This window comes from Halichondria panicea, chromosome 9 (assembly GCF_963675165.1).
Source record: "Halichondria panicea chromosome 9, odHalPani1.1, whole genome shotgun sequence".
NCBI classification, from domain to species: Eukaryota; Metazoa; Porifera; class Demospongiae; order Suberitida; family Halichondriidae; genus Halichondria; species Halichondria panicea.
In genome coordinates, this window is record NC_087385.1 from 4,521,213 (window position 1) to 4,540,434 (window position 19,222).

Sequence of the window (19,222 nt, forward strand, 5' to 3'; positions counted from 1 at the left end):
CATGCGCAATATATTACTCATGTCCTTTGACATAATTATCTGCTCTATACAGACTATCTAAGCTCATGACAGCCTCAACATGTCTGTTCATTGGTCACATCAGAGTGCATTACTAGTACTACTCACCTGCCTGCTCCACCATTTTACTGGAGGTGAGCTTATCTGCGGTTCAGCTATTGGAAACTACGACTGCAATCATGTCGACATTGACCATATCTGCAAGGATGAGGTTTGTGGGTTTTAGCGTATGGAATTGTGGTAAATCTACCTGAAATCTAGACACACTCATTTAATGTATTTGTTTGTGTTTGTTGTTATATACCTCGGTGCACATGCGCCAGGGACGTACAGTAATCAGTTAATTTACATGTAGCTATAATTATTACTTGTTACTATCTATCGTTTTATAAGCTGTAAACCTCCTTTCCATGCAGACACAACCCCCTCCTGTATGTCCCCCAGTGGCTCCGCTCTCTCGTGAGTTAAAGCATTGTGCACAATGTAGCCAGTTGTCTGTGTTTAACCTATCTCAAAGTACTAGCTAATAAGGAGTATTTACTATGATTCCATTGTGTTGGTTGCAACCAGGAACTCCCTATGGGGAATATATTTAGGTAGTGTACTAATTGAGATTTTATTCTCTTACAGTCAACACTGATGGCACTTACTTCAGAATAGGTGAGTCATATCCTGCTCACCGTACATGCTTGAGGCTATAATTATAGGCTGCTCTGCCTCACCAACAAATCAACAAGCAAGAAGCTCCACGACTGATGCACAGCTGTCACTAACGCCAGTCGCACACAATTGTTGGGAATACAACCTCACAGTGTCATGGACGTTCAATACAACTAGTAAGTACACCAATATAATGCTTTGTGTGTAGTCTATGTACACATGTATGGTTCCCATGCTGTCTGTAGTTCCAACAGGATCAAGATATGAGTTAAAATATTTTAGTAGAAATGGAGATCTCATCCGCACAATATGCTCACAAGTGAGGACATCTCATTATTCGCTATTCGTGCAAGTATTTTCATTTTCTAGCAAATTGACTGGACTCGCAGTTCATTTGATGGATTGGAATTTGGGGAAGATGTACATGTAGTTGAAGTAAGAATGTATAGAACTGTCATGTACATGTGTGCAACAGAATTGACTATTGCAGTTAACTGTACTGGCTGCCAATGACTCTGAATCTGTGTTGTTGGTGATAAGAACTGAATTAACTCATTCTCTGTCTTCATATTATGAAATTTTACCTGTCTCTCCATATCGCTGCGGTCTAGTGGGTAAGTGAATACAGTAGATACATTCAGACATGGTAGTAATGTTCTAATCTGTACAGAGAAGATACGAACCAGTCCTGTGACTAACCTCTTTCACACTCTAAGTTTGAAGGAGGGTACATACCGTGTGGAATTGACGTGGGAGCCACCCGCTCCAGTGGTACAATACATGATCCCTGTGACGTATTTTGTTACCCTATTCAACAGTTCATTCTCGACTACAGTTCACACCAACCAGGTGCAGTTCCCTCAAAACAACAATGCTTATACTCTAACCATTGTCCCTTTTTCTACAGACTCAGATGGTTATCTACTCCCTAGAACCCACGAGAGAGCACTTTATCAAGGTACCCATTCTTCATCAGACCTTGTGCTTGTCTCATGACCCACTAAAATTTAGTAATCCATTGTCACTACCCTTGATGTCATTACCTGCTCTTGCTGATTCAGGTAGAGCCCTTTGTGCCCTGTAGCTCTACTTGTGGGAGCAGTGAGAATCGCACAATACTAAGTGGTAAGTGATTGTTACCGGTACACTGTGTGTGAAGCTGTAGTACTTGATTTTCGTTGACACTGTGTTTTTGTCTCACAGCTCCTTTTACTTCACCGAATATCTCACATATTGTAACACTCTCGCCGACTACCATTGAAGCTAAATGGAATGATATCCCAGAATCAGATCTGAATGGAATTATTTCACAGTACGAGGTCCGATACAAAGTTGTGAACGAAAGTATGTTAGATTCAATCTTCACTCGTAATCTGTCCGTCCTTCTATCTGATTTGAGAGCATCCACTGCGTACGAAGTGTCTGTACGAGCCTACACCAGTGTAGGGCCAGGTCCATTCTGCATGGCTGTTACAAACCAGACCATGGATGAAGAAGTAGCTACTGTTGATGTTGCAATTGTAGCTGGTGTCTCAACAGGTGTTGTTGTTGTTGCGGTCTCCTTCTGTGTGGTGTTGTTCATCACCGTACTCGTGTTGATTAGAAGAAAGACAGAGGAGGCGGAAGTGACATCTGATAATAGGGCCAATCTATCACGACTAGATATCTCAAAATCACCCAGTGAAGTAACATTTTGCTGTACAGAATCACCTCTTGATAAAGAATCACCTCTTGATAAAGAATCATTTCTTGATTCTTCATCTGATTACAGCTTTCCAATGTCACGTCCTACCCATGTGATGGCTACCAACAATCCCATTGTTGAATACCCTTCCTCCACCACGACACTCCCTGACATAGAACAAACATCCATTGAGTCCCTGAACAATATTGAACTACCCCCTGTGAAGCCGCTGAACAGTCAATCAAGTCCTATCCGAGGTGTATCACCTGACAGTCCTTCTGTGGTTGTTCTATACTCTCCAAAGACACCAACGTTCGAGATAAGAGATATTCTTGGAACGCTGGTAGTGGGATTGTGTCAATATGGCATCAACGCTAAGTCTCCGGACACCTGCGTCAGTGATAGTATCTCTGCCTGGCTTGAGAGAGAGGTGGAGAACTCTATCGTACTCCTTGTGTGCAACGAAGCCCTAAAGAGTGACTGGGAGTGTGAGAGGCCTAGCAAGCTGGTGTGTTCCCTCAGACAGCTGCTACATGGCAGTTTGGTGGATAGGGGACTCTCAAAATTTGCTACTGTGTTTATGGGCAAGGATGCAGAGAGTGGTTATGTGCCAAGTGCTTATCTCATGCCCCAGAACCAATTCACTGTCAGAGACATTAGGGATATTGATGATATATCACATTTTGTGTTTAAGATTCCACGTTACGAAGCATGTTACGAAGCATCATAATATGTATTATATGATTTTTACTTTGTGATAATTTTTTGTACAGTGCAACAACCAAAGAGAGTAGATTTTTTTTTTTGGTACACATTTTTTACATTTTGTGGCATATCTTCTAAAGTAAAAGTGATATGATCTATTTGAGTGCAGGTACTGAAAGTTCAACTATTGGCGCTTCCATTGGACCACCACCTGTTACATCACATGACATCATCAGTATAAAATGGCTGTCTGAAGATGTGTACTTCCGAAAATATGTTAGGAATAGAAGTAGCTTATTTGTTTGAGTTAAGATCTGAAATTTGTTGTGCATGTACCTGAGTATATTGCTCATCTTTTGAGCTTCAACAGAAGTCTGGGCTACTAGTAAGTTCTGAGAAATACTGCATTTTGTTGTTTTTTGGTGGCAAATATGTTAGGAATACAACTTTAGATTTTATATTAGTTAAGGTCTGATTTTTGAGCAGCATGTACTACAATAGTGTACTTTTCATCTGTACTAACTTACAGGAGTTAGGCTAGCCTCTTCTTTGCTAGAGCGGCCCATCTTGTCAAAAACAGTGCTTTTTATGACTTTTGGGGCGATTTGGCTACGTAGTAAGCTCAATTACCACGCCCCTGTGACACAGAATGACCAACACCAACTGTGTATTTGCAGGTAGACATCACATGACCTTTGGATGTAGCAAATAACAACAAGATGATTTGTGATGTCACAAATCAATGAATATCATTGCTACGTCAGCAAAAGTAGCAAAACGGAGCAAAATCACCATTTTTGACAAGAAGGGCCGCTCTAGCAAAGATGAGACTTGTCTAGCTCCTGTAAGTTAGTACAGATGAATTCTATGCTATTGTAGTACATGCTCCTCAAAAATCAGACCTTAACTAGCATAAAATCGAAAGTTGTATTCCTAACATATTTGCCACCAAAAAACAACAAAATGCAGTATTTCTCAGAACTTACTAGCAGCCCAGACTTCTGTTGAAGCTCAAAAGATGAGCAATATAGTCAGGTACATACACAATAAATTTCAGATCTTAACTCAAACAAATAAGCTACTTCTATTCCTAACATATTTTCGGAGGTACACATCTTCAGACAGCCATTTCATAGTGATGATGTCATATGATGTAACAGGTGGTGGTCCAATGGAAGCGCCAATAATTGAACTTTCAGTACCTACACTCAAATAGATCATATCACTTTTACTTCAGAAGATATGCCACAAAATGTGAAAAAAATAATATAAAAAAAAATCTACTCTCTTTGGAGTATTATCTCCATATAATTATACCCCAATACTAATGGCAAACATAATATTTACGTTCTATTAAATTAAATTTGGTCTTGGAACGAGTCATGCACATGCGCAATATATTACTCATGTCCTTTGACATAATTATCTGCTCTATACAGACTATCTAAGCTCATGACAGCCTCAACATGTCTGTTCATTGGTCACATCAGAGTGCATTACTAGTACTACTCACCTGCCTGCTCCACCATTTTACTGGAGGTGAGCTTATCTGCGGTTCAGCTATTGGAAACTACGACTGCAATCATGTCGACATTGACCATATCTGCAAGGATGAGGTTTGTGGGTTTTAGTGTATGGAATTATGGTAAATTATACCTGAAATCTAGACACTCATTTGTTTATGTTTATTGCTATATGCCTCGGTGCACATGCGCCAGGGACATACGGTAATCAGTTAATATACATGTAATTGTAGCTATAGTTAATACTAGAGCTATCGTTCAATATTTTATAAGCTGTAAACCTCCTTTCCATGCAGACACAACCCCCTGTATGTCCCCCAGTGGCTGATCTCTGTTGTAAGTTAAAGCATTGTGCACGATGTAGCCAGTTGTCTGTGTTTAACCTATCTCAAAGTACTAGCTAATAAGGAACATTTACTGTGTTGGTTGCAACCAGGAACTCCCTATAATTATGGGGAATATATTTAGGCAGTGTACTAATTGAGATTTTATTCTCTTACAGACAACAAAGATGGCGAATACTCCACAATAGGTGAGTCATATCCTACTCATCACCGTACATGCTTGAGGCTATAATTATAGGCTGCTCTGCTTCACCAACAATTCAACAACAAGCAAGAAGCTCCAACACTGATGCACAGCTGTCACTAACGCCAGTCGCACACAATTGTTGGGAATACAACCTCACAGTGTCATGGACGTTCAATACAACTAGTAAGTACACCAATATAATGCTTCGTGTGTAGTCTATGTACACATGTATGGTTCCCATGCTGTCTGTAGTTCCAACAGGATCAAGATATGAGTTAAAATATTTTAGAAATGGAGATCTCATCCGCACAATATGCTCACAAGTGAGGACATCTCATTATTCGCTATTCGTGCAATGTATTTTCATTTTCTAGCAAATTGACTGGACTCGCAGTTCATTTGATGGATTGGAATTTGAATGGGGGGAATATATAGTTAAAGTAAGAATGTATAGAACTTATCATGTACATGTGTGCAACAGAATTGACTATTGCAGTTAACTGTACTGGATGCCAATGGATCTGAGTTGTTGGTGATGAGAACTGAAATAACTCATTCTCCATCTACATATTATGAAATTTTACCTGTCTCTCCATATCGCTGCGGTCTATAGTGGGTAAGTGAATACAGTAGATACATTCAGACATGGTAGTAATGTTCTAATCTGTACAGAGGAGATACGAACCAGTCCTGTGACTAACCTCTTTCACACTCTAAGTTTGGAGGAGGGTACATACCGTGTGGAATTGACGTGGGAGCCACCCACTCTAGTGGTACAATACATGATCCCTGTGACGTATTTTGTGACCCTATTCAACAGTTCATTCTCGACTACAGTTCACACCAACCAGGTGCAGTGCACTCAAGACAACAATGCTTACACTAGCCATTGTCCCTTTTTCTACAGACCCAGATGGTTATCTATTCCTTAGAACCCACGAGAGAGCACTTTATCAAGGTACCCATTCTTCATCAGACCTTGTGCTTGTCTCATGACCCACTAACCCATTGTCATTGCCCTTGATGTCATTACCTGCTCTTGTTGATTTAGGTAGAGCCCTTTGTGCCCTGTAGCTCTACTTGTGGGAGGAGCAATCGCACAATAATTATACCTAGTGGTAAGTGATGTACATTGTGATTGTGCAAAACACTGTGCATTAGTAATATTTGTCTCTGTCTCACAGCTCCTTCTACATCACCGGACATCTCGCATACTGTAACACTCTCACCTACTACAAACCCAATCCCGCCTACTATAACACCCTCACCTACTACAAGCCCAACATCGATCACAAACAAGACGGAAGTAGCTACTGCAATTGTAGCTGGTGTCTCAACAGGTGTTGTTGTTGTTGTTGTTGTCTCCTTCTGTGTGGTGTTGTTCATCGCCGTATTTGTGTTGATTAGAAGAAAGACAGAGGAAGCGGAAGTGACATCTCATGATAATAGGGCCTATCTATCACGACCAGATATCTCAAAATCACCCAGTGAAGAAACATTTTGCTGTCCAGAATTACCTCTTGATAAAGAATCATTTCTTGATTCTTCATCTGATTACAACTTTCCAATATCACGTCTTACCAACAATCCTATTGTTGAATCCACTTCTTCCACCACGACACTCCCTGACATAGAACAAACATCCATGGAGTCCCTGAACAATATTGAACTATCCCCTGTGAAGCCGCTGAACATTCAATCAAGCCCTATCCAAGGTGTATCACCTGACAGTCCTTCTGTGGTTGTTCTATACTCTCCAAAGACACCAACGGTCGAGATAGAAGATATTCTTGGAACGCTGGTAGTGGGACTGCGTCAATATGGCATCAGCGCTAAGTCTCCAGACACCTGCTGTGTCAGTGACAGTATCTCTGCCTGGCTTGAGAGAGAGGTGGAGAACTCTATCGTACTCCTTGTGTGCAACGAAGCCCTAAAGAGTGACTGGGAGTGTGAGAGGCCTAGCAAGCTGGTGTGTTCCCTCAGACAGCTGCTTCATGGCAGTTTGGTGGATAGGGGACTCTCAAAATTTGCTACTGTGTTTATGGGCAAGGATGCAGAGAGTGGTTATGTGCCAAGTGCTTATCTCATGCCCCAGAACCAATTCACTGTCAGAGACATTAATGATGTTATTGATATATCACACTTTGTGTTCAAGATTCCACGTTACGAAGCACGTTGCGACGTATAATTTTATGGAGATGTATAACATTCTGCAACCAAAACTGTGTGCATTTTTTTGATAGAATCACAACTTTGCATACAGAAAAATGTTGTATGGATTCCACATAGCTAGTGTAGATCTACCAGTGCGTGAGATATTCTGTTAAGTAGTAAGTTTGACTAGATTGTGAGAATGGGGCTAGATATAATACTGGTGACAATGCTGATACTATTGGGAGTGTGTAAAGCTGCTGCGATTAACACCAGGAATGATACTCTGTTGGGGCTGTGCCTGCAAGATGATTCCCACTGTACAGAGCTTGGACCAAATGAAACCTGTAGGAGTCGAGGGAATGAGCAAGCTGAGAGATACAACACTGGGATATGTGTGAGTCAGTGTGAGTGGTGTTCATTGTGGTTTGGCAACGTGGGGGTGCTCAGAATTTGATGATATTCATAAAAATTAATCATACCAAACAAAGTTGTGGTTTATTAGCATTGTAGCTAGATCTACATACATAATTATGTAGCTGACATCGTATAAATATAGAGAGTAGACGTTTCTTGTTCAGTTGGTGCACATTGAACCATTCCTCTTGTGTGTTTGTGATTGTGAGTGTATAGAGAAGCTATACGTACTGTGAACACAGCGGCTTGTATATACAGAAGCATCATATTGCATGGTTACTTTGTGGTTACCACAAGGCTTTGTTGAAATGTCAAGCATGTAACAGCTCTAGGTTGAAGCCATCCTGTAATCAGTTACACATTATAACTGATTCCCTTCTATATACATGTTATTCTTTTCATATACCACCACAGAGGTACGAGCAAACAATTCAAACTTCAAGTAAGTTCTCCCTGTATCATGTATTCTGTATACTGTACTGTACTAAGAAACATCAAGTAAAATTCTCACTTATTGCTATTTGCATCTACACATTTATTGCTATTTGCATCTACGCATTAACTGTTATGCATGCACAGCCTGTAAGTACAAACCTGGAGCATCACCGGAATCACTAGAAGAGGCCCTATGTCCCCAAGCTAGTGAATGTGAGCCTGAGCCAAATGCCGTATGGCCAGTGATGAACTACACACTGATACACGACAACAATAATCCAGAATTCTTTATTGTTGATATTCGTTGGCAGGAAGGTAAGCATATACCATAGTTTAAATAATTATGTCATCTGCCTCTAGCTCTGCGTGGTAAGCATACCATAGTTTAAAGATGTCATCTGCCTCTAGCTCTGCGTGAAGTGTATCAATTGATATATTTATCTGGTATACCAGTATATATATACATAACGTGTGTTATGCTATGATACGTGCAGTGAATGTGTCGGGGTACTCAATAACTGTGTCCCTCCGGCAGTGGAGTTGTCCTGTTGGGGAAGTGTACCTCCAGTGCGGCACAACTGATCTCACCTCAGTAAGTCAGTACACTAGCAATAAACAACACTCTGGCATGTACTGTGTGCAGGGCTCCAATGGATTCTTATATACCCACATACGAGGGTACCATCAAAACGAGCAGTCCAAAGACGGGCAGCTTTTTATCAAGGTAATAGACCACCACCCTCACTTAATTTAGCTGTGTACCCTATCTAGCTGACTCCCCACGGCTGGTGTGATGGCCCCCAGCTGAGTCTGGATATACCTGAAGCCTGTTACAGTCTCTGTCCAGGAGCTTGCTCTGTCTGTGAAGAAGGTGAAACTTTAGATTGACGGAATTTAATCAAAGTTGCTAATAATCTCTCATTGTGTAGATGAATCTGATCCAGCCCTTCCAACTGAACTCTCAGTCTCGCTCTGTTGGAGCCCCGTTAGCAATATGAGCACAGCTACTGTTGCATGGCAATCGAACAGAACATACTACAGTGCCTACCCCAACCAGACTTACTATGCAGCTGTGTTCAGAGATAATAAGATTGTCTCCAGACATATTGAGATTGTAGGACGAGTACGTTGATTTTGTAGTTGATTGAGAATTTTTAATTAATTTCTCTCTTCTCCTTAGACCAATGTTACACTGCACAACCTCTCACTAAACCACAGCCATAAATATGTAATCAAAGTAAGCTCAGTATTTCATATGATAAACTAATTTCAACACGGTTACACTATTCCCGTGTAGGTCTGGCCATTTGATTGCAGGTGTGGGCACATCTCTGTTCAAAAAGAATTCTCTTTGGGTAAGTAGTTGCTTTATTAGGCTGTCATTGTTGTTTACATTTCATACGTACACAGGCAGCACCAGCACTCCCCTGTGTCCTGGTTATGCTACCACAACTACTCGTACCAGCTTCACCACTAATCCGACTTCCACACATATCTCGCTTCACACCAGCTCTCCTACCCTCACCCTCTCCACCACTCTCACACCCACACATATCTCGCTCCACACCAGCTCTCCTACCCTCACCCTCTCCACCAGCTCTCCTACCCTCACCCTCTCCACCAGCTCTCCTACCCTCACCCTCCACACCAGCTCTCCTACCCTCACCCTCTCCACCACCCTCACACCCTCACAGACCATTCCCTTCCCAAGCTCCACTCCTTTCACATCTTTCACTGACTGGCTGTACTTACTCCTCTTCTTTGTCATTGCTGCCTCTGTTACATTCTTCATCATTGTAATCATAATTTATCGCTTCCGATATCAAAATTCGCGCCTACCTTTCAACGACTCGACCAACAGCCCCTCCCTGACTCCACAACCACTGACTACAAACGTGCTACTGGTTTATTCCCTCAGAACTTCAACTGAAGATATTGAGAATATTTTAGCAAATTTTGCTGTTCCATTGCAACTATACGGGATACAGGTGATATTCTACGACATGCTGTGTGGTCAAGTGGGTATTCCCCAATGGATGGAAAATGCTGTCACTCAGAGCAGCAAAGTGTTTTTGGTGTGTAACAATGAGTTCAAAACAGAATGGGAGGATCCATCTGTTTCACCACTGGAGGGAAACTTAGTGCATATTCTCAAACAGAACTTTTTTGCTCATGTCAGAACAAGTTCAGACTACATGTCGAAGTATGCTCTACTGTTTATGAGCTCTCGTGAGAGTGAAAAGTGCATTGCCAGCAGCTACCTACTGAACTTGCAACGATTTGTGGTGGACCCAGTCGACCCCTCCAGGCTAGACCAAGTGGCAAGGTTTATTACAAACACTAAATCGTACATTCTGGACATGGGAGACTGAGACAATTGCTTAGTGTGTATGTTTCATTCATCTGCCACCCCTGCTGTAAGGAAGTGATTGATCGCTTACCCATCCCTGTTCATGTGTGTGTACATTTTTATAGCATCTACAGTCATTGTGGTTTCTAGTATCTGTGGTGGTTTTGTAAATTACCACAATTGGGTAGAGGGTGTGGCTGGGATCACGGAAAGGTCACGGAAAGGTCACTGAGAGTAGTTTAATTTTACGTTTGTCAACAAACAAACAAATCTGAAGGCAGGAAGATGGAGAAACCTTGTGAAGCACCTCAGTCTACGATTAACGAGAAGACACTACTAGTTAACACAGCCATTGTAGGGAAAAAGCCATCAGAGTCAAGCAGCCATTCTCCAGACAACCTCCGCACCTACTGGTGGAGATGGATTGTTCTGTGTATCTTCGCTCTCAATCTAGCTATGACCAACATCATATGGATACCCTCAGCCCCCATAGCAAACACGATCATCTGCTACTATGATGTGTCTCTGTTCTGGGTGAATTCCCTGTCGGAAGTGTACATGCTCACGTACATAATCCTCCTCTTCCCCGCGATGTGGATGTTGGACAAGTATGGACTGAGACTGAGTGTAATGCTAGGAGCAGGCTTTGATGCAGCAGGGGCCGCACTCAAACTGGCAGGCACAGGTCAGACTGCATGCACTCACTGTTGATGCATCATCACAGACAAACTACCTTAAGGTCGGTATTATTAACGGGTTGTTATTTTAGCGAATTTAGCGAATTGACATTTTTTCGCTAAATCAACCACTCGCTAATAATACAAACACGTCAGCATTACGTACAATTAGAGAGTAATATTGATTCAAATCGCTAAAATTAGTACCCGCCAATAATACCAACCTTAAGGTACCTACTCTTTGTATAATTATGACTGTATCTAATTATGTACCCATTGTTGTGATGATAATTATCATGACCCCATACCACAGGCTCCAACTTTTTCTGGCTCCTTATGTTTGGTCAATCACTGGCGTCACTCTCCAACGTCTTCATCTGGACAGCTGCTCCTCTCCTTTCTGAGGTGTGGTTTCCACCAAAAGAGAGGGCCACAGCCACAGCTATTGGGGGAGCCATAGCACCTCAGGTAAGTCAACATTTTTCGTGTATTAGCATTTATTGACTGAAAAACCTTTTTAGTTAGGCATTCTGCTTGGTCTGGGATTGACCCCATTCATAGTGCACAGTGACCTGAATCTCCAGTTTGCAGTATGCGGGAACACAACCAATCCTCCCTATGCCAGCCCGGGGGAAACTAAAGAATGGTCCGACTTCATATTCTCCAGACTCTTGTATTTCAATATTGGAGTGGCTGCATTGGGCCTCATTGTGTTCATCTTGACCATATTTTGTGAGTAATTTGAGGTATTTCTTGTCTCTGCACATAATGATGCCTTCTTGCTCACTCTTGGCCAGTATTCCTACTAATGTCAAACAGTCCCTAGTTTCCTTCTAATTCATCCGGGTGTGTCCTTTGCTTTTCTCCCATTCTCTTATCACATAGCTATACGTGTGTATCGCTAGCAGAGTATACATTATGTGTCACAGGGTTTTGTGATGCCCCGCCCACTCCTCCGAGCATCTCTCGTAAGCTGGAGAGCGAACACAAACAGTCGACAGGTTTTCAGCAGTTCAAAGAATTCCTCATCACCACACTAGGGGCATTCAAGAATGTCTATTTTGTTCTCTACATGATTGTAGCTGGTGAGCCTGCAACAGTTCTAGATGCGCTGTTCTATTATACTTTACATATACACACAGCCATAATCATAGCAGTTGCAGGCTCTGTAGTGTCTGTCATTAATGAAGTGGTCCATCCTTACTTTCCGGTGAGCTAGTTTCATTGCATTATTCTAATTATAATTATGTATGTCACAGGACTATGATGAGGAAATAGGGTACCTTGGCATCACTGCACAAGCAACCTCTATTCTCTCCATGTTTGTAGCTGGTCGTGTGCTAGATTGGACCAAGGCATTTTAGTGAGTCCAATATGTTCTGTGAGTGGTACAATTACTCATGTTGCACGATAATTTGCTCTGCACAGTGCTGTGAATCTGGTCGTGTGCATACTCTCTGTAATCTGTGTGACTCTCTTCGCTGTGTTGATTCTGTTCCAGGACAATTTCTACCTCCTCTATATACCCTTTGTTTTCTTGGGGTAAGGTTTACTCACCACACACCAGTATAGCCATGGGGATTTATTTCCGAAATGGGCCTGTTTTGATAGCTAATAATTTAGTGCTCGTAATTTGAGTGAGGATTTTTGTAGCCCTTTGAAAAGCCTATATCTTATTTAGATCAGTCATGATTGCTTCCGTCCATTCTCGAAGAAGCATATGCTATAATTATGACAACATGCTGTCCTAACACAGATTGAGCATGGCTTCTTTTCAAGCAGTGGCTTATGAGTATGCTATTGAGATGACCTACCCCCTACCAGAGGGTACCTCCAGTGGCCTCATCAACTCTGGATCACAGGTACATGTACTGTACATTCGTCAATGCTTTAATGTTTGTGTTTGGAGGGGAATCAGTTCTAGCATACACAAAAACAAAGGTTGTATAGAGACAAATTTGTTGATTTTGGCTGAGATAATAACATCATCTTTAGAGCTATAATTATACTGAATTATGTCTATTTTCAGCTCGTACTCTACCTAACTTGTATCTGTATACCCCGTGCAGATTCTCTCGATTATTACAATCAGCTTTGTAGGTCACTTTGCCGATAAGAGCGTGGACAATGTTCCAGTGGGATTGTGGTTCATGGTTGGACTCACTTCTCTGGGCTGCCTCATCACCATCTTTGTCAGACCAGAACTCAAAAGAGTTAAAATTGACAAAAAATAGCGCACAGGCATAGTTTTGTATTTTGTATGTACATGTTATTATTTAATGTACACATGTAGTCTATTAGCTACATATGTACTGGATCCAAGCACATTATGCAGCAGAGCAGTGTCCCATGACTTGTTGTCCCATGACTTGTTGTTAATTGTGTATACATGTACATAAAAAAGTGGGCGTGACTAGATTCTAGCATAGATTGTGTTTATAGTCACCTTTGGTAGCTAGCTAGCTAGCTGAGCTCAGCTGATTTATTTATTACGTGTACATACATGGATGGGGGCAGTAACAGTCAAGATGTTGTGCTATCTCATGAAAAAGCACCTCTGCTCAGCTCAACCAAAGTAGACACAGCTACAGACAGGTCTATCCAAGCAACCCAACCGTCTGCTGAACCAGTTATTCGCACATACCTGTGGAGATGGATTGTCCTTATCATCTACTCAGTCGTCTCAATTTCAGTCAACCTAGTATGGATATCATCAGCCCCTATAGCAGACATAATGACCTGCTACTATGATGTGTCCGTGTTCTGGGTGAATGGACTGTCTGAGGTGTACATGCTCATGTATTTGATCGCTTTGTTCCCAATTGTCTGGCTTCTAGATAAATATGGGCTAAGACTGACAATGATATTAGGGGCTGGTTTCAATGCTGCAGGGGCTGCACTCAAAGTGGCAGGCACAGGTAAGGAAGTGTATAGTCTCGCCGGGCCATATACTTTGAAGGGAGCAACAATTAATTTCTCCCCTTCAAAGTATCTATGGCCTGTACGGGCCGTGCTGTGAGATTGACTGAACAGCCATTTCAGTTCTAGGGAATCATGCTCTTGTTGCATTGTGAATTGTGAATAGAGTGCTATTTTACAGGGTCAAATTATTTTTGGATAACTATGTTTGGTCAGACTCTGGCGGGATTGTCGGATGTGTTTATCTGGACAGCTGGTCCTCTCCTTTCTGAGGTGTGGTTTCCATCAAGAGAGAGGGCCACAGCCACAGCTATTGGAACAGCCATTTCAGTCCAGGTGAGTTGCAATAAGATAGTTTGTCTTATTTATATATCTGTGCATGTGGTGCCCCTCATTATTGACAATCGCTTGTCAACAAAGGTTGTAACAGCATCCAGTTTTGGTAGGGCCCATAGTACCCTTCTTAAAGTAATCTCCATTTGCAGTCTGGTGTTCTGCTTGGTCTGGGGCTGACTCCGTTCATAGTGCACAGTGACCTGAGTCTCCAGTTTGCAGTGTGCGGGAACACAACCATTCCTCCCTTTGCCAACCCGGGGGAGACTAAAGAATGGTCCGACTTCATATTCTCTAGACTCTTGTATTTCAATATTGGAGTGGCTGCATTGAGCCTTCTTGCATTTATTTTCACTCTTATAGGTGAGCTGATAGATATTTCTTTGATGATAGTACCAATGTGTGTTTTAATGACCACATGGCTGTATCTTTTCTACAGCTTTCCACAATGCCCCGCCCACTCCTCCAAGCATCTCTCGTAAGCTAGAGAGCGAACACAAACAGTCGACAGGTTTTCAGCAGTTCAAAGAGTTCCTCATTACCACACTAGGGGCATTCAAGAATGTACACTTTGTTCTCTACATGATTGTTGCTTGTAAGTGGCTTCTTGCATCTTATAATTATAATCACTGTAATTTGCCATAGCAATAATCCTAGCGATGGCTTGTACTATGGAATCCGTCATCAACGAAATAGTCCATCCCTTTTTCCCGGTAAGGTTACTGGTGTTCCTGTTCTGTCTATTCAAATGCATTTTAACAGGACTATGATGAGCAAATAGGGTACCTTGGGATCACTGCACAAGCAACCTCTATCGTTGCTATGTTTGCAGCAGGCATTGTGCTTGATTGGACCAAGGCATTCTAGTGAGTGTTAAACATTGCTAGTAGCTTCATGAATTTGAACAGCTCATCATTGTTCTTTGCATTATTTTTTCCCCAGTGCTATGAATCTGTTTGTGTGTGTACTCTCTGTCGTCTGTGTGGTAGCATGGGCAGTGTTAATTCTGTTCCAGACAAATTTTTACCTACTGTACATACCCGCCGTACTTTTAGGGTAAGCTCCTCCAATTATCCCCTCTGACCATTATACCAATCCTTATAACATTTACATAGACTTAGTATGGCTTCCTTCCTTGCTGTGGCTTATGAGTATGCTATTGAGATGACCTATCCCCTCCCGGAGGGTACCTCCGCTGGCCTCATCAATGCTGGATCACAGGTGAGCTAGCATAACTATAGCACAACTTTTATTTCATGTGTTTTTCCCCCACCCTCAGCTGTTCTCCATTGTCATCATAACTATAATGAGCTACTTTAACAGTGTGCACATGGAGTCAGTGGGATTGTGGTTCATAGTTGGAATCACTGCTCTGGGCTGCCTCATCACTATCTTTGTCAAACCAAAACTCAGAAGAGTAAACATTGAGAAAAAACAATAGTATTATACTTTTTTAGACTGTTATCTTGTGAGCACACAATATATTTTTATTTTTATCATGCATGTCAATAATAGAGTGGGATAATAAAAATGGCATAAGTGATAAGTGTTGCAAGTGACAAGATAGATACACGTATAATTATCATTAAAGAAAGTCAATTAACTGTCCTCCTGGGGTGGAGAATCATCCCCTTCCTCCTTGGGTGCTACCTTTTCAGCAACCCCTTCCTCCTTGGGTGCTAACTGTTCACCTTCCTCCTTGGGTGCTGTCTCTTCAGCAACCCCTTCCTCCTTGGGTGCTGTCTCTTCAGCAACCCCTTCCTCCTTGGGTGCTGTCTCTTCAGCAACCCCTTCCTCCTTGGGTGCTGTCTCTTCAGCAACCCCTTCCTTCTTGGGTGCTAACTCTTCAGCAACCCCTTCCTCCTTGGGTGTTGTTTCTTCAGCAACCCCTTCCTCCTTGGGTGTTATCTCTTCAGCAACCCCTTCCTCCTTGGGTGCTGTCTCTTCAGCAACCCCTTCCTCCTTGGGTGCTGTCTCTTCAGCAACCCCTTCCTTCTTGGGTGCTAACTCTTCAGCAACCCCTTCCTCCTTGGGTGCTAACTCTTCAGCAAACAATTCGTCAATCTCTTTGATAGCATGCTCATTACTGGAGCTCCCATGGACTGCGTTTTCGACAATGGACAGACCGAACTGAGCCCGGATTGAGTTAGGTTGTTGATCCTTGGCCTCCTCTGGGTTCACAGGTCCCATCAGAGCCCTCCAGCCCAGCACTGCATCCTCACGAGACAACACCATGAACAAAGACTCACCACTGCAGCAGCAGAACACAGTCACATAATAATAGTCATGGAAATGTATAGTATAAAACTGTGGGTCATAAGGACAACTACTGTACGTAGCACACTGTGGGTATAGTGGGTGTATCATTATCTCACGTTGTCATCATTGTGGTGAGCTCTTCAAAGTACTCAGAGTCCTTGTGTCCACTGTATAACTGCTCAGCCATCTCCTTGGTCAGCTGGGCCTTCTTGCTCATGGATATCTTAAACCCAGACTCCTCAATCTTAGACAGAATATCTTCTGCAGGTAGAAGACAAAAGTGATGCTGAAAATAAATGACAACTTGTAGTGGAAATCAGGAACCTATTACCAGACGATGGTCGATATAATAAGAATTTCACCACGTGCACAAACCTTGCTCGTTGAAAGCTCCTGGCTTGATGACTGCCAACGTATTCTCCACTGGAAAAAAGAACCCGATTTCTTTCTCAGCCTCGTCAGGATTGGACGACCCGTGGAGCGGGTTGATTTCTGCCCCCTCCACTGAGAACTCAGCTCGAAGATTGGGTTGTGCGTCGTCAGACCTTCACAAATTATATGCACTAAATTGTAAACTGCTATTATTATTAGCTTACGATTCAGGGTCCTCTTGCTCAGCTTTTTCAACAATCTTTGGACCCAATAGCTTCCTCCACTCAGAAACTGCCTCCTCTCTTGCAAGACAGAGAGCCAGCATGGGGCCACTATGTGTACAGTTGCAGTTGCTTGAATGTATGTGTTGTGATATCAAGATATTGTTGTTACCTGGACATGCTGGTGGTGAGGGAGTCATAGAAGTCTTTGCCTTCATGTTCCTTATAGAACTCCATGGCTTGTTCCTTAGTGAGTGTAAGTTCCTTTTGAAAGGCCACTTCAAATCCAGCTTCATTAATTTTCTCCATTATAGCCTCTGCAGCAAAATTTTATACTTACGTTTACCACTAGTATCTATGTATCTCACCTTTGTGCATGGCCAATGCCTCGGGGCGAATTAGAGCAAGGGTCTTCTCAATAGGAGGCTCAGTACCCGGTACCCATGGCACTTTAAATCGGGGCAGAAAAAAGGCCAATTCTCGAGCAGCTGTTTCCTGAGAGTCACTGGCATGTACTGCATTCATCTTAGCATCTGTACCAAAGGTTGCTCGCAAACTGAGGAAAAATGTGATATAACATGAATCAATATCACACGAGTGTACCTCTCAGGGGCTTCTGTTTTTGCCAGCTCCACATCTTTTGGCCCAATGACAGTTCGTAGGTCCTCCAAGACACCTTCTCCAGTGTCACCTTTGGTTAGTACCAGCGTCATGCACGGGCCACTGCTCATGAACTCAACCAGCTCCTCAAAATGATCCTACACGATGTGGGAAATTGACATACAATCATGATTATTATATTGCAGATATACCACAGAATGCCGAGAGTTTTAGATCTTAGCTTACCACTCCTTCATGCTGCTTGTAGAATTCAGCTGCCTCCTCTTTGCTAAGAATCCTCTCTTCCATGGCTAACACTTCCATTCCCTCAGCTTTCAACTGTAAAGTACCCATGTACATACCACATTCACTCAATTAAAGGGTCTTACCCTTTCCACAATTTCGTCAATTTTCCCAGCCTGGACAGCGTCTGGTTTGATGACCATGACGGTGCATTCCTTGCGAGTTGGTTCAGGCCTCTGTTCCTCAACTGGCTCCTCCTCCACCACTTCATCCTCCAGCACCACCTCTTCAGCATCCAGACTCTCGTCCACAATCTGAATAAGAAGTAGTAAATACAGCAGAATTCTCAGTGCCTTCTCGGTGGCTGACATTATTTTAATCACGCTTACTGGAGTTCTTTCAATGCCCTCGTCGATGACCTTGTGCTCTATTTCCAGCTGTTTCTTAATATTTTTCTCGAGTTGAGGCCCCATTGCCCCTCTCACCACAGACACCAAAACACCACCCTACAAGAGAACACAGTGAGAGCATTTATAAGAGACCAGATATCCGTATAACTGTAGGGCTAGATCTACATCACGGTCATGATTATTGATTACTCACTGAGTACATGAGGAAAGTTGGTTCAGAGTGCCCCCTGTATGGCTCCAGGAAATCAATGGTGTTGCTCTTTGCCTGTAGGTGGAGGTGTAGAAATTTATAGTAAAAATTAATAGGTAAACTTACAATAGCAAATCTGAGCAAATCATCTCCGAGCTCATTCTTGAGTCTCCTGAATAGCCCAGTCACAGCCTTGCACGGTCCACACCACTCAGTGTAAATGTCCATCACTGGAGAGTGTGAGAATGAGTATAAGTATCAATGTACAGCTAGCTAGCATACCTTGGAGTCCTTCCTTTGACACAAAGTTATTCCATTCTTCCTCGCTCTCCACAGTCTCCTATATGCAATAGATGTGTGTAATAGTTAACTATTCAAATACCCACATACCTGTAATGCAATCTGCCTCTTTGGTGGCATCTCTTGCTTCGGTTTGTGAGAGAAAAAACTGTCAAGATCAAAGCAAAATTTATGTTGGCTAGTTGCTATGCTAAGAAGCAGCCCCGCCCACTTTTCTGCAGAAG

At 42.5% G+C, this 19,222-nt stretch overlaps 5 protein-coding genes across 7 annotated transcripts; 4 read left to right on the plus strand and 1 right to left on the minus strand.

Annotated features, from left to right (window-relative positions):
* Window positions 1-9: 9 nt before the first annotated feature.
* Window positions 10-7,311, plus strand: LOC135341167 (mucin-2-like). Of its 3 annotated transcripts, none has more exons than XM_064537666.1 (11): window positions 10-229; window positions 435-477; window positions 649-678; window positions 726-854; window positions 924-997; window positions 1,048-1,113; window positions 1,169-1,292; window positions 1,349-1,527; window positions 1,586-1,636; window positions 6,173-6,239; window positions 6,306-7,311. In XM_064537666.1, exons 1-11 carry the CDS (start codon window positions 80-82, stop codon window positions 7,307-7,309), a joined length of 1,917 nt encoding a protein of 638 aa, XP_064393736.1. In that variant the 5' UTR covers window positions 10-79; the 3' UTR covers window positions 7,310-7,311. The 3 variants fall into 3 exon arrangements, with proteins under 3 accessions (XP_064393736.1, XP_064393735.1, XP_064393737.1); XM_064537665.1 differs by lacking the exons at window positions 6,173-6,239; window positions 6,306-7,311 and adding exons at window positions 1,740-1,803; window positions 1,882-3,239 and having other exon boundaries at window positions 19-229; XM_064537667.1 differs by lacking the exons at window positions 10-229; window positions 435-477; window positions 649-678; window positions 6,173-6,239; window positions 6,306-7,311 and adding exons at window positions 1,740-1,803; window positions 1,882-3,239 and having other exon boundaries at window positions 1,068-1,113.
* Window positions 7,312-7,474: 163 nt separating this feature from the next.
* On the plus strand, window positions 7,475-10,616 carry LOC135341174 (uncharacterized). Its single transcript, XM_064537675.1, has 10 exons — window positions 7,475-7,669; window positions 8,104-8,131; window positions 8,269-8,439; window positions 8,619-8,716; window positions 8,768-8,848; window positions 8,896-8,995; window positions 9,054-9,247; window positions 9,305-9,361; window positions 9,422-9,479; window positions 9,535-10,616. The coding sequence occupies exons 1-10, from the start codon at window positions 7,475-7,477 to the stop codon at window positions 10,494-10,496; spliced, it is 1,944 nt and encodes a 647-aa protein (XP_064393745.1). The 3' UTR covers window positions 10,497-10,616.
* A 22-nt stretch (window positions 10,617-10,638) lies between these two features.
* On the plus strand, window positions 10,639-13,504 carry LOC135341180 (heme transporter FLVCR1-like). Its single transcript, XM_064537682.1, has 9 exons — window positions 10,639-11,159; window positions 11,465-11,619; window positions 11,673-11,883; window positions 12,081-12,236; window positions 12,294-12,361; window positions 12,411-12,514; window positions 12,580-12,693; window positions 12,908-13,013; window positions 13,221-13,504. The coding sequence occupies exons 1-9, from the start codon at window positions 10,760-10,762 to the stop codon at window positions 13,383-13,385; spliced, it is 1,479 nt and encodes a 492-aa protein (XP_064393752.1). The 5' UTR covers window positions 10,639-10,759; the 3' UTR covers window positions 13,386-13,504.
* Window positions 13,505-13,553: 49 nt separating this feature from the next.
* On the plus strand, window positions 13,554-15,949 carry LOC135341179 (heme transporter FLVCR1-like). Its single transcript, XM_064537681.1, has 9 exons — window positions 13,554-14,069; window positions 14,252-14,406; window positions 14,556-14,766; window positions 14,843-14,998; window positions 15,049-15,116; window positions 15,166-15,269; window positions 15,346-15,459; window positions 15,519-15,624; window positions 15,683-15,949. The coding sequence occupies exons 1-9, from the start codon at window positions 13,655-13,657 to the stop codon at window positions 15,842-15,844; spliced, it is 1,491 nt and encodes a 496-aa protein (XP_064393751.1). The 5' UTR covers window positions 13,554-13,654; the 3' UTR covers window positions 15,845-15,949.
* Window positions 15,828-19,201, minus strand: LOC135341164 (thioredoxin domain-containing protein 6-like). The gene is made up of 14 exons (XM_064537663.1): window positions 19,089-19,201; window positions 18,981-19,038; window positions 18,825-18,928; window positions 18,702-18,773; window positions 18,488-18,604; window positions 18,245-18,412; window positions 18,102-18,194; window positions 17,859-18,013; window positions 17,624-17,811; window positions 17,428-17,572; window positions 17,259-17,366; window positions 17,038-17,207; window positions 16,779-16,923; window positions 15,828-16,654 (listed from the first exon to the last, which is right to left on the minus strand). The coding sequence occupies exons 1-14, from the start codon at window positions 19,116-19,118 to the stop codon at window positions 16,003-16,005; spliced, it is 2,205 nt and encodes a 734-aa protein (XP_064393733.1). The 5' UTR covers window positions 19,119-19,201; the 3' UTR covers window positions 15,828-16,002.
* Between the last annotated feature and the right edge of the window lie 21 nt (window positions 19,202-19,222).

Coding starts and splice junctions, on each gene's coding strand:
- LOC135341167 (XM_064537665.1), top strand. CDS start 80: ATGTCTGTTCATTGGTCACATCAGAGTGCATTACTAGTACTACTCACC. Junction 679..725: donor TGGCACTTACTTCAGAATAG/GTGAGTCATATC, acceptor CTATAATTATAG/GCTGCTCTGCCTCACCAACA. Junction 998..1,047: donor TCCGCACAATATGCTCACAA/GTGAGGACATCT, acceptor TTCATTTTCTAG/CAAATTGACTGGACTCGCAG.
- LOC135341174 (XM_064537675.1), top strand. CDS start 7,475: ATGGGGCTAGATATAATACTGGTGACAATGCTGATACTATTGGGAGTG. Junction 7,670..8,103: donor GATACAACACTGGGATATGT/GTGAGTCAGTGT, acceptor ATACCACCACAG/AGGTACGAGCAAACAATTCA. Junction 8,440..8,618: donor TGATATTCGTTGGCAGGAAG/GTAAGCATATAC, acceptor TGATACGTGCAG/TGAATGTGTCGGGGTACTCA.
- LOC135341180 (XM_064537682.1), top strand. CDS start 10,760: ATGGAGAAACCTTGTGAAGCACCTCAGTCTACGATTAACGAGAAGACA. Junction 12,515..12,579: donor GATTGGACCAAGGCATTTTA/GTGAGTCCAATA, acceptor TGCTCTGCACAG/TGCTGTGAATCTGGTCGTGT. Junction 12,694..12,907: donor ATACCCTTTGTTTTCTTGGG/GTAAGGTTTACT, acceptor GTCCTAACACAG/ATTGAGCATGGCTTCTTTTC.
- LOC135341179 (XM_064537681.1), top strand. CDS start 13,655: ATGGATGGGGGCAGTAACAGTCAAGATGTTGTGCTATCTCATGAAAAA. Junction 15,270..15,345: donor GATTGGACCAAGGCATTCTA/GTGAGTGTTAAA, acceptor TTTTTTCCCCAG/TGCTATGAATCTGTTTGTGT. Junction 15,625..15,682: donor TCATCAATGCTGGATCACAG/GTGAGCTAGCAT, acceptor CCCCACCCTCAG/CTGTTCTCCATTGTCATCAT.
- LOC135341164 (XM_064537663.1), bottom strand. CDS start 19,118: ATGCCACCAAAGAGGCAGATTGCATTACAG. Junction 19,039..19,088: donor AGAGGCAGATTGCATTACAG/GTATGTGGGTAT, acceptor TATTGCATATAG/GAGACTGTGGAGAGCGAGGA. Junction 18,014..18,101: donor ACAAGCAGCATGAAGGAGTG/GTAAGCTAAGAT, acceptor CACATCGTGTAG/GATCATTTTGAGGAGCTGGT.